The sequence below is a fragment of the Chelmon rostratus genome, chromosome 21 (assembly GCF_017976325.1).
Source record: "Chelmon rostratus isolate fCheRos1 chromosome 21, fCheRos1.pri, whole genome shotgun sequence".
In the NCBI taxonomy this organism is placed as follows: domain Eukaryota; kingdom Metazoa; phylum Chordata; class Actinopteri; order Chaetodontiformes; family Chaetodontidae; genus Chelmon; species Chelmon rostratus.
The window spans coordinates 4,713,411-4,729,417 of NC_055678.1; the positions used below are offsets into that span (position 1 = coordinate 4,713,411).

Sequence of the window (16,007 nt, forward strand, 5' to 3'; positions counted from 1 at the left end):
GTTGCTGTCTAACTCCCCCAATCTCCACCACTTCACCAGCACAGAGAATGTGGGCTTCCTGGAGAATAACTTGCTTTCTTTTACATTCCCTTCCCCTATCCCATCATCTGTTAGCTTAGCCGAAGGCGATGCGTCATCAGATCCTGGATGCCTTGCCGATGAGATGATAGAACAACTTCACAGTCCTGGAGGCTTGCAGTTATCGGAGGGTGGAGGAGTCAGAAGCCCAGTGCAAATGTTAAGCAACCTGGTGCCTAATTCTCCATCAAAGGGGCAAGAATCAGGTGGGTCGGTTTGCTATCTTGAGCTGCCATTGCAGCCAGGACAAAGCTGTCCCACAGACCGAGGTTGGAGGTCGCCCCTGGTTACTTCTGTGAGTGACTCACTATTGGGTGGCTGTTGCAGGTGCAACTTGAACACCAGAGAGGGCATCACAAACGCTCCAAAGGTTGAGGTGTTCAGGGACGAAGGTACAATGACTTCACGGCTAGACCTGGTTGATGCAGCAGTCCAGACGACCTCTCCTCTTGGCTCCTTGTGGGGCCTCAGGATGAACATGTCCACGTCCAACTTGGGGTCACACTCCATCTTGGGCTCGCCGCCTGGATCAAGACTGAACCTGAAGTCCTCAGTGGGGTCAAACTCCAATCTGGTGTCCCCGTCCTCCAGCATGTTCCCAGTGAGCAGTGGAGAGGAGGAGGAGAGACGAGGAGATGATCGGACGTCGAACTCTGCCTCCACGCAGGATCTGGACAGGAGGAGGTCGTGTCTGAAGATCCAGGGGGAGGACAAGGACGAGATGGGGAGGAGGAGCAGCATGAAGCAGGTGCAGTGGGACGAGGACGGTATGACGTGGGACATTCATGGCGCATCTCTGGACCCGGAAGTTCTGACCACAGCCATACAGAAGCATCTGGAGCTCCAGAACAGCCCACGACCAGTGAGACGTACTTCAAAGAAGAAGAGGGCACCAAAGCCTCCTCTCATATCGAATGTAGTGAAGGCCACGTCCCCAGAGGACAATCCACCTGTAATGGCTACTGCGTCAACTTCTACAGTGGAGGGTGAGACTGAGGAGACACCAGATGAAAGCAGGGAGGTGGAGGAGGAAGGAGGAGACAAAAACATGGAAACAGCAGAAGCTGCTAATAAAATAAGCAGAGCAGAGGGAGATAATGCAAAAGAAGAGGATGAGGTGTACGGAGAGGAAGGCACCAACCATCCCAAGTCACCCTCACGCGGGAGTATACATAGCTGCAAGAAGAGTGTGATCAGGTCACTGAGGAGGCCCGGGTGGTGTGGAGGCTCCAGGAAGGCTGATGACTGATCCTGGAGAATCAATGTTTTTGATCAGCATATCAATTGTCCAAAGCTGATCAAGTCCAAAGTTTGCACAAAAGCACTTCCGATAAGCTCTGAATGAAGTCTCTCAGAGAGACGCTGGGGGCAGTTCTTACTTCATGTGGTTTTACCCTGATGGTGTCTGGACTTTCCGGTCATCATTTGGTGAAAAACGAAGAGATGCAATATTATACAATATATAATATTATACACACCCATAAGGATTAACTCTTTAGCAAGAGCATGATTTCATTGAGGTTGTTAGGGTTTTTTTTTAATGCATCTGCGCTGGCAAAAGTTGTGGCCAGACGCGTCGTGCTTGCAGGTACGTACCTACATACGCCCCATTCTCCTGAACACGATATCTCAGGAACACCTTGAGGGAATTCCTTCAGATTTGGAGGTTCACTTAAGCTCAAAGATGAAGTGATTACATTTTAGTGGTCAAAGGCCAAGGTCACACTCGCAAAACAAGTTTTTGGCCATAACTCAAGAACTTATTAGGACAACATTTCACTTCAACAGCATGATGTTCTGCAGAAACTCTTTTCGCAATTCAGCACCATAACTCAGGAGCAGAAGGCAGATTGTGACCATATGTCACATTTAGTCAGATTTTGGGCTTCCACCTTGAAACTGTGTTGATCTTCTGTGCTGCCGGGTTGAACATGTGTGTGAAGTGTAAATGTTTTTGCAGCATTGCAGCAACATCCATATTTGAAGCATTGTATTCCACCACAAACTCATTGGTTCTGCTGGTATTGAGCTTCAGGTGATTGTTGCTCTCAGTCAATGGTAATTATTCACTGAAATCATACATGTCATTGTAGTGATAACTTATATTTCACCAAAAAATACAATAAATATGTTCTGTTAAATTCTTTCAAAGTCTTCACCCCATATATTACACGAGTCTGGACAGAAATGGATGGAAATGGATGGACCTGTTTAGCGGAGGAATGCAACTGCAAGCCGGTAGTTCTAGTTGTAACGTCATTGTGTCCTCCCTCCACTTCTGAAAACAAACCTACAGACTTTTTTTGTGATGCAGAAGCATTTAGAAGCATTTCTGGTGGGGTTTCCACTGAAGTCAAGCATTGTCAGTAAATTAGTAAGCCATCAATCAGATAATACGTGTTAAATCTGGGGTAGGCAGTACTTCTATTGGTGTCATTGGGCAGAAATTGTACAATAACATTTCAGAATATTCTAATTCAAGTGGTCTGGAAGACAACTAGACTCCTGCACCTCCTCTTGGCTCTGTTTTTGGCCAATCGCAAGTTATTTGAGAGAGGGCATTCCTATTGGCTGTTCTGCAAATGCATATGCACGTGCGTGTCCCTTTAGATGGCCAAAGCCTGATTCAGTAGTGGAAAATCCTGCAGAAAATCATGAAACTGATCCATTTCCAGTAGATCCTTTGCCTACATGTGTGAACGCGTAGGCACTCCCCACGGGGGTTCAGGTTCATTATGTTTGATGCCACGGCGCTCATGTTGATGAGTGACAAAAGAGACATGATGACAAACAGTGGGGAATGACTTTTAAGGGGGGACAGTGGTGTATATATGTGTGTGTGTGTGTGTGATGGTGTTGCAGCTGCCTCTGGGCGCTCTGCCTCGGGGTCTTGGCGAGGCTCACGCTGTGGAGAGCGAAACCTACGAGGTTTCACAAGACGGCCGACTCCTTCTGCTTCCATTCAAACTTGTGGGTGATACGAGGCAGCAGAGAGAGAGGTGGAAGATTTTGCGTGGGTTTGCACAGTTTTGCCTCCTGCAGCTTTAATGTAGATGCTCAATAAAACCAAATTTTGTCTTTGTATCTCTGTGCTCCAAATTCTTTTCTTTTGTTTTTAAATTAAAATGAATTCAAACATCTTATTGGTACAGTTTTGAAATACTTGTACTTTGCTTTCCTTTTATTTTAAGATATTTTGTATTAAAACCTGACTAATACTGGATTTTTTAAATGTTAGTTATATTATAATAATAAGTCTCATAACAATCTATCAGCCAATGCTTATGTGAGTTTTTTTAAGGTAAACACATAAACATGAACTAACATGTCGGGATTTACTCTCAAATATTTACACAGATTATTACACAAGAGGCGACTCAGCTCAAACACGCTGCTGAAGGATAAACAGCGGCCGAGCCTGTAAACTCTTCCTCCCTCTCTTCCCACACTCGCTCCGCTCATTCACTGTGGAAAACATACACAAAGTTGAGTTGTATGTAAACTTGGTGAACCATGGTGGTGAGGCTTGACCATTCAGGCGCTGCCATTCAGATGAGCGGGCACATTCTCTCTCATTCACCACAGAAAAAAGCTCACCTCGCTAGTGGCTTCCACTGCAGTTATTGTTGTCATATTTTCACAGATGTGTGCAGAGCAGGCGGGAGGGTCTCTGTTGCTTGTCACTTATTTTTCTTAGTTTCTGGCCTTAAAGGGTCAGTGCACCCAGATTAGTGTGTTTGCTTTGGCTTTAAGGCCTCTGTGCCTGCCTTCTGCAGCTTTGGGACTATTTCCTCTGCACTAACTGTAAATGTGTTACAACATAGAGTGACATATTGTTATTATTATTACTTGACCAACACTGGATTTTAGCAATTTTAAGAGCTTTAAAGAATGTGAAAACAATATCCTGGCACAGATAAGAGCCCTTAAATGTGCCTTTTAACAGTTGTGATCAAGATATGAGCAGAATGTGTGGGACATCTTCCAGTTGTAAAACAAGGCTAAGAGTCACCAGCTAAGCTAGCAGCTTTGTGAGGCAGTACCTGGGCACACAAGCGCTTTTAGCTAGATGCTAATTAGCATGAGGCAACATTCTAACCTGCTCAAAATGCTACTCATGTTCACCATCTTAGTGTAGCATGTTAGCATGCTAACATTTGCTAATTAGCTGAGCACAGCTGAGGCAAAGGAACTTGTTAGCTTTGCAGGTAAGGAAGTTTGGTCAGGAAGTAAGTAATGTTTATTTAGTCTGGCACCTTTCACAGAGCAAGGTCACAAAGTGCTTCACAGGAGTAAAAACTGTTATAAAACCAACTAAAATAGTAAAAAGAAGCAAACAATAAAACAAACTCCAAAGGCACGATCACCTTTTGTTTTCAGTTGAGCACCAGGGACGACCAGTGATATGTTGATCGAGGTACACAGCCTGATCAATTATAACACCGACATTTCTGGGAAATTTCCTGGCAATCTGTCTAGTAGTTGTCGAGACATTTCACTTAAACATCAACCTCATAGTGGCGCTAGAGGAAAAATCATAGGATCACCAAAGTCAGTGGGATTAATCCTCGTGGAACCATGAATGTCTTTATGAAATTTCATGTAAATCCACCATGTAGTTGTCGAGACATTTTAGTCTGCATGGAACAACAAAGTGACATTGCTATCCATAGATCCATGCTGCTAAAACACAGCCAGCGCTGTCTGATCTGAACATATCAGTTTCTTGTTATTGATCAGCCAACATGTTAGATGGCACTGATGTATCTGTCATAAGATAAGCTTACTCCCAGCTTTGAAGCATGAATATCCATACAAGCCACCTCTAGGCAGGTAAACACACGGCTAACAACATCTTTTCTCCCGAGTCATGTTTACACAGGATGAGCTATAGTGGAGATCTGGGATATCAGAGATGAAGGTGATTTTCCGGTCACTATGTCACAGCTTTAAATCATGTGACGTGGCGTTTGTTTGTGTGTGCCGCTGTATTTCATTTGTCCCGTGTGCATGTTGGTGTGCTGGGAGCATACTATATGTATGTGAAAGTGCTGATGGGACTCCGCGAAATCCCCTTTTTCTCAGCGGCAGTGGAAACTCACAGCTACAGGAGAACAATCCAGCGCTCGGCCTTTGTTGTGACACAACTCATTGTCCCTGGAGGTGTGCTGTTGTGTGCGTGTTGGTGTGAGTGTGTGTGTGTGCTGCATGTGTACCTGTGCATGTGCATCTGCGTGTGCTTGCTGCCTGGTATAAATAGCGTGGGATGTGTGCCGGCCGGTGATTCTGTGGAAGACGATGGCTGTGCCTGGACCTCCTCTGTTCCTCCTTCTGTCTCTGCTGCTGCCGCTGCTGTTGAGCAAGGCATCTCTGCCTGCAGCTGCATACACACTCACCCCCGGGCGACAGCCACAGCACAAGCTCCTCCACCTGGGTGAGGGCAAACATGCAGAAACACACACCTCCAAACAACGAACACAAAGGCTCCTGGTTAAACAAACATGTCTTTAATTCTGTGTTTGCTGGGACTTAATCTGATTTTTACGCTGGTGTTTCTCTCCTTCTAGACTGGCCGAAGGATTGTGGCATGGCTCACTTCAAGCCCAACATGGCCGAGAGGATTGTGTCTGGGAACGAGGCCAGACCTCACTCCTGGCCCTGGCAGGTCTCTCTGCAGGTAAATCTGTCTTCTGTGCTGATGTGGTTCAGAATTTAAAGGGGCTGTTGAATCAAGGACAGTTGACCGAATGAAAACATCACATATAAAACTTCAGTGCAGTTACAACCTGTACAAGACACACATTTGCTTCTCCAAAATCTTATCTGTAGGGCTGCAACTAATGATTATTTCCATTATCAATTTGTGTGCCAATTTTCAATTAAGTTTATAAAATGCCAGAATATTGTGAAAAATGCCCACAAGTTCCCAGAACCTTTAAAAAAAATCACTTGTCTTGTCTGACCAACTGTCAAAACCACCAAAGATATTCAATTTAAACTTAAACTGGCATTTTTTCCATCATGATTACAAATTACGATGAAACAATTAGCAAACTGATTGTAAATTAATTTGCTCTCAGCCTCGTATGGATTAACTGACTGCTCATCTCGGCATATTCTCGTCTTAACAAACAGAGAATATTCAGAAACCTGGGTTCTCTATCAGAGTACTAGAGATGGCATATCCAGGTTCCTCTTGATCAGGATATGATGTTTACAGGTGCAACACCTGAGCAGGATTCTCCAGAAACCTGATCATAACCAGCATGAATATAGAGAAGAAAAGAACACTTTATTGTCAGTCACAGAAATTTTAGTATGAGTATAACCTGACAAATACTGGATTTGAGGCCAAAACCGATATCTATATTTAAGATTTTGACAAAATTTACCAGCCAGCATCCATTAAACATAAATGTATAATGCATTTGGTTATTAAATTGTTAGTTCATGTAGAGCAGAACATTTTAGAGCTGGAAAACTTCAGTGCCCTCTAGTGGACAAACTATGACAAGTCACTTTTATTTATACATTTAAGGAATTATACCTTTAAGGCAATAATATAAAATGTGGCTTGGATTGTATGAGTTGCTGTTCACGCTTTAATCTGAGGTTTTTGGTGGATATCTGTGGTTCGTGAGAGTCATGCTGGAAATTAAAATGTCATCACTGAGGAGACTGTCTGCTTCTCTCTCACAGGTTCGTCCCAGAGGAAGCAAACACTACATTCATGTCTGTGGAGGAACTCTCATCCACAAGAACTGGGTCCTTACTGCTGCTCACTGTTTCCAGAAGTAAGAATCCACACAGAAATGTGGTGGAGAGAGAAAACACAATGAGGCCTTATTGTAAATACTGTTCTTGGTGTCTCAGGGGAAAAGCCGAGGATGCTGGCAGCTGGAGGATCGTCCTGGGGAAGCACCAGCTGAAGCGCTCGGAGACGGCAGAGAGGATTTTCCCGGTGAAGAGAATCTACCGCCACGAGAACTTCCGCTACCCCGCTCACAGCGAGCTGGACTACGACATCGCCCTGGTGAAGGCTGCCACAGACATCATCCCATCAAACTTCATCCGCTACGCCTGCCTGCCGCGCAAGCAGACCAGCCTCAACCCGGGACACTACTGCTGGGTCACAGGCTGGGGAGACACCCGGGGTGAGTGGAGGACAGGGGACAGAGAAGCTCTGGAAGACGCCATTTGGTCCACTGATTGGCTTCTGGCAAACATGACAGCCATGGCAGGAGACTGAGGCAGCAATGAGCTAAATGCTAACATTATGAAAGGCCACAAGAATTTTAATCTTATAAGCATCTGAATACCTAATTGTGAAATGTCACCATTATGAAATACTTTAAACACTTTCAATATTTTACTTTGATAGTAATTTTATGCGGCCTTAAGTTGTGCCATTTCAAAAAAGTGATCTTTGGAGCTCAAATTTAGAAAATCCAAGAGATCAATATTCAGAAGACTTTATTCAAGATTCTTTAATTTTGAAATAAAAAAAATATCGATGCTCAGATTAAAACTTGAACATCAAGGATCCTGAAGACCTTCTGGAAATGTTAGCCAGAATAATTAAAACCACATAAATTTGGAGTAAACTGAACCACTTGAGTGGTGGTTCAGTGTTTAAATCTAGTATTTAACTTATTATGGCCTTCATTTGTTTCCATACGAAGTCAGCAGCCTAACATGCTCACAGTGACGATGCTAACATAATGGTGTTCTTCATCTTAGCTTAGCATTTTAGCACGCTAACATTTGCTAATTAGAACTACACAAAATTTAGATGAGATAAATGTGAGGATGTCAGGAACGTCATTAGTTTTCATGTAGTTGTTCATAGACTAAAGTTTTGGATGAGTACAAATTTTGGCCTGAAGATGGCGCAGTGGGAGAAGTCAGGGCAAGATATTACAGTTCATCCTGAGGGGAACACGAACATCTGTATCGTTTGTATTATTTTCATGGCAGTCCATCCATTTTCACATTGAAAAATGTCACCGAGCTGATGCTGCTAGAGGAACAGTGAGGGGGGTAATTAAAGTCAGTAGGATTCATCCTCTGGGGATCATGCATGACTGTACAAAATGTCACAGCTGTAGAGATATTTCAGTCTGGACCAAAGTGATGAGAAGACATTGCTATGCTGCTAGCATGGCTTGAAAGTCACACAGAGAAGAAATAAAAATGCAGTTTAAATATTGTTCTTTAACTCATTTCAGGCGGGAAGGAGAATGTGTCCCTGGCAGAAGCCCTGAATCAAGCGCGCCTGCCCATCATTGACTTCAAGACCTGCCGGCAGAAGAAATTCTGGGGCGATCGCGTCCGAGACTCCATGATCTGTGCCGGGTTCAGGGACAAAGAGGACCCACCTGCTGCATGCCAGGTTAGGACTGAGTTTACACACAATGTTGAGGGTAGAAGTAAGATTTTTTTTTTAAATCTTGTCTCCTCACCACCTGTCTCTCTGCTTCAGGGTGACTCTGGTGGTCCTCTCCTGTGCCAGCTGGGGCGGGACCGCTGGGAGGTGCACGGCGTGGTGAGCTTCGGCCCTATTGGCTGCACCGTGGAGAACAAACCCAGCGTTTTCACCCGCACCGCCGCCTACATCCCCTGGATCGAGGCAACACGCATCAGGGACTTCTTCCTGCACTAAGCGGGCAAACCTGACTCAGCAGCAAACATAAGCTCTGCTCCGTTTTATGTCCGATGTCCACAGAAGAAAACAAACTGTTTTTTTTTTTAAAGCCACTGTTCATTCATGTTCCACCGACAAGTTCACCACTTCTGGAGCTTAAAACCACTTCAAGATGTAAATACATGTTCTGAATGTGCAATGACTGTTTTCTAACACACCACACCCGACAGCGGACACTACGCACTCCTCTGGTGTGGAAACAGCAGAACGATGCTACAGAGCTCTGCATAGTTTACACTTCTCATGACGTTTTACATCCCGTCTACATTTGTGCAATAAAACTGGTAAAAAGCAAAATCTTTTCCCATTTTTTTTTTATTATAGTTTTTAACACAGCGGGTGTAAGGAGACATAAACAGCACGCACTTACAGTACAGCTGCAGTGATTTCTTCTTGCACAGTGAAACAGAAAGTACTGCAGATACGCTTCAATAAATACAAGAGCAGAACTGACCGTAAGGCTTAGCTCTGTGTTCGTAGGTCGTGGGTGAAAATCCCTCTGCTCTTCTACAACAGAAGAGTCTTTCGGTCCAAAATCAGTACACGAATCAACTGTCATTCATCTGGTGAACCACACACATCAGACGTCACCATACAAATTGGCTCATTTAACCCAAATTTCATGGGTTCAAAACTAGCATCAGATAAAACAAATGGCACACCTCTGTGTAACATCCTCACCGGGTTTTCTTATGAATACCTCAGAGGATAATCACACATGAAAAGAGGGGTGTTATAGGACGGTAATTCCAGTAGAGTTTAGAGTTTAGTCCGCATTTTCACATCTTTTTCAAACACGTTTAATACCCAGAATGCTCCTGAAAAGGAAAAGTGGCTATCGGGGAGGGGGGTGAACCAGCGATCTGGAACAAACTCACACTTCCCTGAAAGGCACACTGCATTTGACCAGAGTCTAATTCCTCTTAGCGCTGTGGTTAAAGGCTGTGTCCTGGAGAGATATTTGGCCCTAATGTGGAAGCAGATGTGTGGGTGTGTGGGGGGGGTTTAGTACAGCCTGGAGGATGACGAGGAGCCGCTGATGTGGTCCCAGTTGTTGTAGAGAGCGTAGGCACCAGACAAGGCTAAACCGACCAGACCTCCTCGAGCTACACCCTTTATGCCACCTGCAAAAACACAGTAGCAGCAGAATGAGCTGTGCACAAACGACAAATAAACATGCATCAAAAGCATCTGTCAAACAGTAACTTCAGCAAAGCCCCTGTGCTCAACACAACATAACATTGTGATGCCCTTCCCACTGTCTTGGAGGCTGTCCTGACCAGATCTGTCAACCCAACCATTCTTCCTGCGACTCTCCATTATTTTACCCTTCTTTCTCCCTGTACCCCCGTTTAAATATTCTGCCGTAAATCTCATTAGATTTTACCCTTTCTATTAATTGGCTGTAACGTTGACCGCCTATTTGATACGGTTTTTACATTCCACCAGTACAGCAGGTGGTGACAAGGAGTCGTTCACTACAACGACACCCACCAATTAAAGAAGATGATGAATGAATGTGAGAGAGATTGAGTATCTGCCAAAAAGTTTGTGTAGGTATCTAAACAAACAGAAGGAGGCTTATATGTACCTAATGAAGAGCAATGTCGGTAAAAGTCATCCTTTTTGTAAAATATGCCACACAGATTTTAGCGTATCACACTGAAGGTGTGAGCAGCATGACAAATCATTAATTTACATAACACAGGGATGTTCATGCCATTTCACGTTCAACCAGGTATCTGATTCTGACCACCTAACTGCAGTGATTAGACAATTAATAAATGAGACCAATGGCAGACAATCTGGAAACACTCTAAGGGTAAAGTCAATAACGCATGTAGGTACACTACACCTAAATGGCAGATATACAAGCAGAAAAGACACCTACTGCCTGACTTAAAGAGCATCCCAGTTAGCGTCCCAGCAGCCACTGTGTTGATGTCATCTTCAGCTCCTCTGGCCTTCTCTATCGCCACACCAAAAACACTATATAACAAGGCTGCAATGACAAAGGAGAATGCACATAGACTTACATAGAGGCAACACAAAAAATAGCTTAGAACACAATCATTCAGAAGAGTGAAACATAAAAGATAAAACACACCACATCAGCTTTTTACATGTTGTAATATGATCTTCATCGATGAGATGAGTTAACACTATCATCAGTAATACTGGTGGATTTTTTTTTATGATAAAATGGTCTTACCAACAGAGCCCAGAGAGTTGGCCCATGAAGCACCCTGTCTGGTCACCATGTTGATAACCCTGGGAAGAGAAAGCAAACATTTAGAGGACAATCCGGCAAATCCAGGTGTAATATTAGGAGTAATAATACTGGTAAACTGAACTGTGTTTCCATACTCACTGTACATTACGAGGTTTGGACCATGCCATGTCTCTAGTCTCCTTCAGACCCATCCTGAGACCATTTAGAGCTCCAAATGTTGCTCCTGTAGTCACAACAAAGCAACAGAAAGGCTGAGTGAGGCAATTGGTAAATGAAAATAACTCTGGAAACTGAAAACATTCAGCTATTTCAGTTCTGGTAACTCTAGGTACACTAAATGGCAAAAAGTATGTGGACAACCAAACATGACTGTTGACCATGTCATTCCAGAACCACAAGCCTCAATCTGGTGCTATTACAGCCTTCATTCTTCTGGAAAGACTTTCCACAAGATTTCTGGGATCTGGATGCAAGGATTTGCTCGCATTCAGCCACAAGATCGTTAGTGAGGTCCAACACTGATGTTGGGTGACGAGGGTTGGCTAACAAATCAGTGGGGAAACAACATTGCAGATTACACTGGCCATTTTACAAGAAAAGATATATGTCGACTAGCTTGACATCTGCAGAGCGTTCACACGCTGATCTCTGGTCGAGCTGTTGCTGTGGGGTCTATTTTAGCAGCATCACTCCTGTGGTGAGTTTAAAGATTAGAGGTGTTGCCTCCAAACGCTGTCACCTTCATCACTCGAAGTTTACAGATTGCCTCATTAATGTCAGAAGGTTCCCTATTAACAAAACACTGCCATATGTGCTTTGTTTTTCACTTTGACACCAAATCCTCTCCCCTTGTCTTGTCAGCCAACTCCTGACTCTCGTCACATGACGAGTGAACTCTGACTCCTGCGACACTTTCAGTTTCTAAGTGTCTGACTAACCATTGATAATACACTTAGGATTTTTCAAAAAGTTAACAACTTTTTTTATTTGATGAATGTGGGCATTGATGAACTAAAAACAACAGCTAATCAACAGTGCGGGCAGCGGGCAAGTAATATAATCAGTGTTAAGTCCACACCCTGTGTCACATAGGTTATCAGGGTCAGCCTAACAGTTGGTGTCTTAGCACTCTGTGCAGACCAGACATGTTATTCATGTATCTGACTTTGTGCATGGGGGAACTGTCACATTTAAACAGAAAATGCCAATCCCAAGACTGCTGACAAAAAGTTAGAAGCACACTACTGTATACATACCAGCGCATGCTGTATGATTGAGATTCCCTCTAATTTATAACAATAGACTTAACTCAAAACATGAAAAAGAGCCACAGATCAAAAGTAAAGAAAACTGGGTGAACTGTGGTGTCTACATACTTCAGGCAGTTCTGTACTTCAGACAAATACAAGTATAGAACTTTTACAACAATTTCCACAATTGTAGCAAACAAAAAAAGCTCTGTATCCTACAGAGAAGAAGTATATTCATGCAAGCTGTTTAACACTATGGTGTTACAGGTTTTAATGGTCTCTTACCAGTCATGCAGGATCCTCCAATGGTAAAGAAAGCCAGCTCGAACCTCCCTCTTGTTTTACTGGCGCCTGTGGGTAGAATGAACTCATCTGTGTCCTAAAACACAACAACAGCAGCTGTTACAGTCAGAAAACAGACAAAAACACACTCAATCACGACACCGAAAACAGCTAGAATTCATTTTTAGCTTTTGCTTACCTGAACCAGGTAACGAGGGTCAACATTGAGGTACGGGGACAGAGGACTCATTCCCGTCACTGCAATGACATTACAACAGAAATGGTAGCTGTATTTTTGACATAAATTAACAACTATATATTCACATGGATGTATTTTAATTTAATTGAATGTAAAGGCAATGAAACTGACTGACAGTACAGCTGTTATATAGCTATTAACGGTAGCGTTTAAGCTAACCAAAGCAGTGTGACAGCAGCTAGCTAGCGTGATGGTAAAATCATGTCGCTTACAGGGAACACCGGCGAGCTCTGTGTTGGAGTATTCAGGTGCACCTCCTCCAAAGAGACTCCCGAGACCTGCTTTGACTCCTCCCGATCCTTGTGAGTTGTTGTCCATGGCTGTAAAAGATTCGAGGGGTCACCTGGCGAAAACCGGAGCCAGGTGGGGTGCTGCTAGCCGAGCCGACCTGGCTAACGTTAGCGAAACGCTAGCTATGTCGCAAAACTCAAAATCCAAGACAAACTGATCAACGACGAGCTGCTGAATTCACCACCAGCAACAGACGTTGTTCTGTTAGTGCGTATGTTGAATCTTTAAAGCGTTTTCCAAGTGAAAACACCGGATTTTGGTCACAGATTACCGAGCTCGAGTTCTCCTCAAGTCCCTGACCTCCAGCAACACGCTCTGCCGTAAAGCGATCACCGAAGCTGAGCCGTCGTTACGTCAACGACAGCCACCATGAAATGTGGAAAAAATAGACAATATTGTCATAAACGTCAATTTCATCTACTTATTTCAACAACGTAACTCAATTTCAAGTGATAACTAAAGCGAAAAAACGTCTTGATGACGATGGAGAAAGGTCGACTTTACGACACCTTCACAGATCTGGGATCTGTTGACTTAACCAAAGGGCCGACGGTGTGAAACGGCCGGAACATTACAAAACTGACCGCAGGCGAGGGGGAGAGAATCACGATGTCGAAACAGCGAATATTGTATTTTAGTCAATAATTTTATAATATTTGTGAAACATTTTACATATAAACATATAAAAAGTGGCGGAGGTAACAGGGGCAACAGTCTGTTACAGGTAAAGTAAGATTTCCAAGTTATACTTATATAAAAGTACTGGAGCACTATCAGCAAAATGTGTTCACTTTGGAGAATGGCCCCCTTCAGAGTACATCACATTTTCTAAACGTTTATATGTAAAAATCTTAACCTGTAAGGTAATTATTTACACTAAATATTAAATAAATGGCGTTAAAAGCACATATGATATGTAGTGAAATAAACATAACAAACACTCAAGTCAAGTTCTACTCAAGCACACAAGTCACTACTTCAGTAAATGTACCTAATTACTTTTCAGCAGTGCATATATACAGTATGTACAGATGATAAAATATAACATATAGATTTTCAGTCTTCCATTAAGTGACTTGGAGTTAATCTGAAATCACAGGCTGTGTCCATTTGCTTCACCTTAATGAACATCCATGTTTTTTATTTTCACTTTTTGTTCAGTAGCTTACTGTAGCTCCACCTTTACAAGCTGAAAAATTAGTGGTGCTTACACATGAATGCATCACTAATTATAATCCAGCGATATTATATACATCATTCTGACATGGGCCATTCTGTTTAATCAGTGCTTGATGCAAATATTTTTGTTCTCTCACTGAAATAATGTTTTGAATACGGAGAAAAGAGAAATAAAGAGGAAAAGCTCTGCATACTTCTTCCATCTCAGCTGTCTTCTGCTGCTCACCTGTTGCACTTTCTTATAAAACTGGTCAGAAAACATTTTTGGAGTTCCTCACATGCGACACAGGGAGGCAGCAGAGAGCTGATAGTAAAAACAGACCAGCTGCAGTAAGGTCAAACCTGTTGGTTCTGCTGCTCCTGAGTCCTCATCCTAATTAGGCCTGATTTAATTGCCTGATTTAGTTAAACTTGTTGTCGGTCACGGCAGACACAAGCTGGATCTGCGTGATTCTGTTTGCATCGCTTGACATAGAGAGGTAGAGCTGGATTAAACAACTTCCATATGACACCTGTCACGCCTTTAACTGCATGATTTCCCACCCCTCGAACCTACTGCGCACTTACCCATGATGCAACAGAGAGAGACCACACACATGCACACGTACGTGCACATTTATGCAGCGCAGCCCCGGCCATCTGCTGCCGGTCAAAGGGACAGAGGCACTGAAGGAATTTAGTGTGTTGAATTTCACGAATAACAGAGCATCTTATTTGGATTCTGCCATTGTATGTGTGTATTCAGAAGGGGCCAAGTGGAGCGATGAAGTTTGCCATTGTCGCCCAGTGTGGGTGTTTTCAGACTCTCTGGCATGATCTGTGAGTTAGTGTTCTCTGTGTTACTGCCCAGTGTGCCCACTGTCTTTCCCACAATGCCCCATTCAGCCCTGGGCCTCTCTCTCTCTCTCTCTCTCTCTCTCTCTCTGCTCACACTCTCAGACTGAGTTGCCACCCATTTTGTGCCTCTGGCGAAACATCATCATCATCATCATCATCATCATCATCATCATGCTCGGGCTACGAACCAAATGTTCAGTTGTGGGATAGCATAGCTGTGATGTCATCTTTGCTATCTTTTTCAGCCACTCTTGTTTTCATCTTCTCCTTCATTTCCTCTCTTTCTCCCTCTCCCTCTCCCTCTCTCTCTCTCTTTCTTTCTGTCTCTCTGAGCTCCCAAACACAAAAGACAGAGAGGCCACGACAGGACCCCAGTGTATGCCGGTTGTCAAGGAGACAAGGAGACAGTGTTGGGTCTTTAAACTGCCTCAGAGGGGTGTGTGGAGTTAGGGGGAGTTGGCCTTATTTACATGGGAAGAGGACAAGGGAGAGAGGGTTTGAAATACAACTTTTGAGCAGCTTATAGGACTCCACTGTTATTCAGCTAAAATCATTCTGCCGCTCAGTCATCAAATATTTACCAAGCAGAGGAAATCTGGAGCTGTTCATTATGTGGAGAATGCCGTGCATACATAGTAATGTAAATCAACCTGTCTTTTCCTCTCACTTCTCCCTCACACACCCCTGCACACACACACACACACACACATAGCCATGCTTTTGATTGTAAGCGCTGGGAGCTCTGGGCCCCAGTGTTGGCAAATGGTGAGGGCTGACTGCAGAATACATTACCAGATGCTTGAAGAGTGCTTCTTACCAGACTAAAAGAACAAGCACGAAAACTTGACTGAAAACAGGAAAAACAGAGACAAGAGTACACACCCATCCGAACAC

The 16,007-nt window shown here is 43.6% G+C and overlaps 2 protein-coding genes across 2 annotated transcripts; one reads left to right on the forward strand and one right to left on the reverse strand.

The window, feature by feature from the left end:
* Window positions 1–5,376: 5,376 nt before the first annotated feature.
* On the forward strand, window positions 5,377–8,740 carry zgc:112285 (uncharacterized protein LOC561476 homolog). The gene is made up of 6 exons (XM_041963432.1): window positions 5,377–5,512; window positions 5,646–5,755; window positions 6,778–6,872; window positions 6,952–7,232; window positions 8,307–8,470; window positions 8,561–8,740. The coding sequence occupies exons 1-6, from the start codon at window positions 5,377–5,379 to the stop codon at window positions 8,738–8,740; spliced, it is 966 nt and encodes a 321-aa protein (XP_041819366.1).
* Window positions 8,741–9,108: 368 nt separating this feature from the next.
* timm23a (translocase of inner mitochondrial membrane 23 homolog a (yeast)) lies at window positions 9,109–13,409 on the reverse strand. The gene is made up of 7 exons (XM_041962900.1): window positions 13,019–13,409; window positions 12,747–12,805; window positions 12,551–12,644; window positions 11,154–11,238; window positions 10,995–11,053; window positions 10,674–10,784; window positions 9,109–9,906 (listed from the first exon to the last, which is right to left on the reverse strand). Exons 1-7 carry the CDS (start codon window positions 13,122–13,124, stop codon window positions 9,788–9,790), a joined length of 633 nt encoding a protein of 210 aa, XP_041818834.1. The 5' UTR covers window positions 13,125–13,409; the 3' UTR covers window positions 9,109–9,787.
* Between the last annotated feature and the right edge of the window lie 2,598 nt (window positions 13,410–16,007).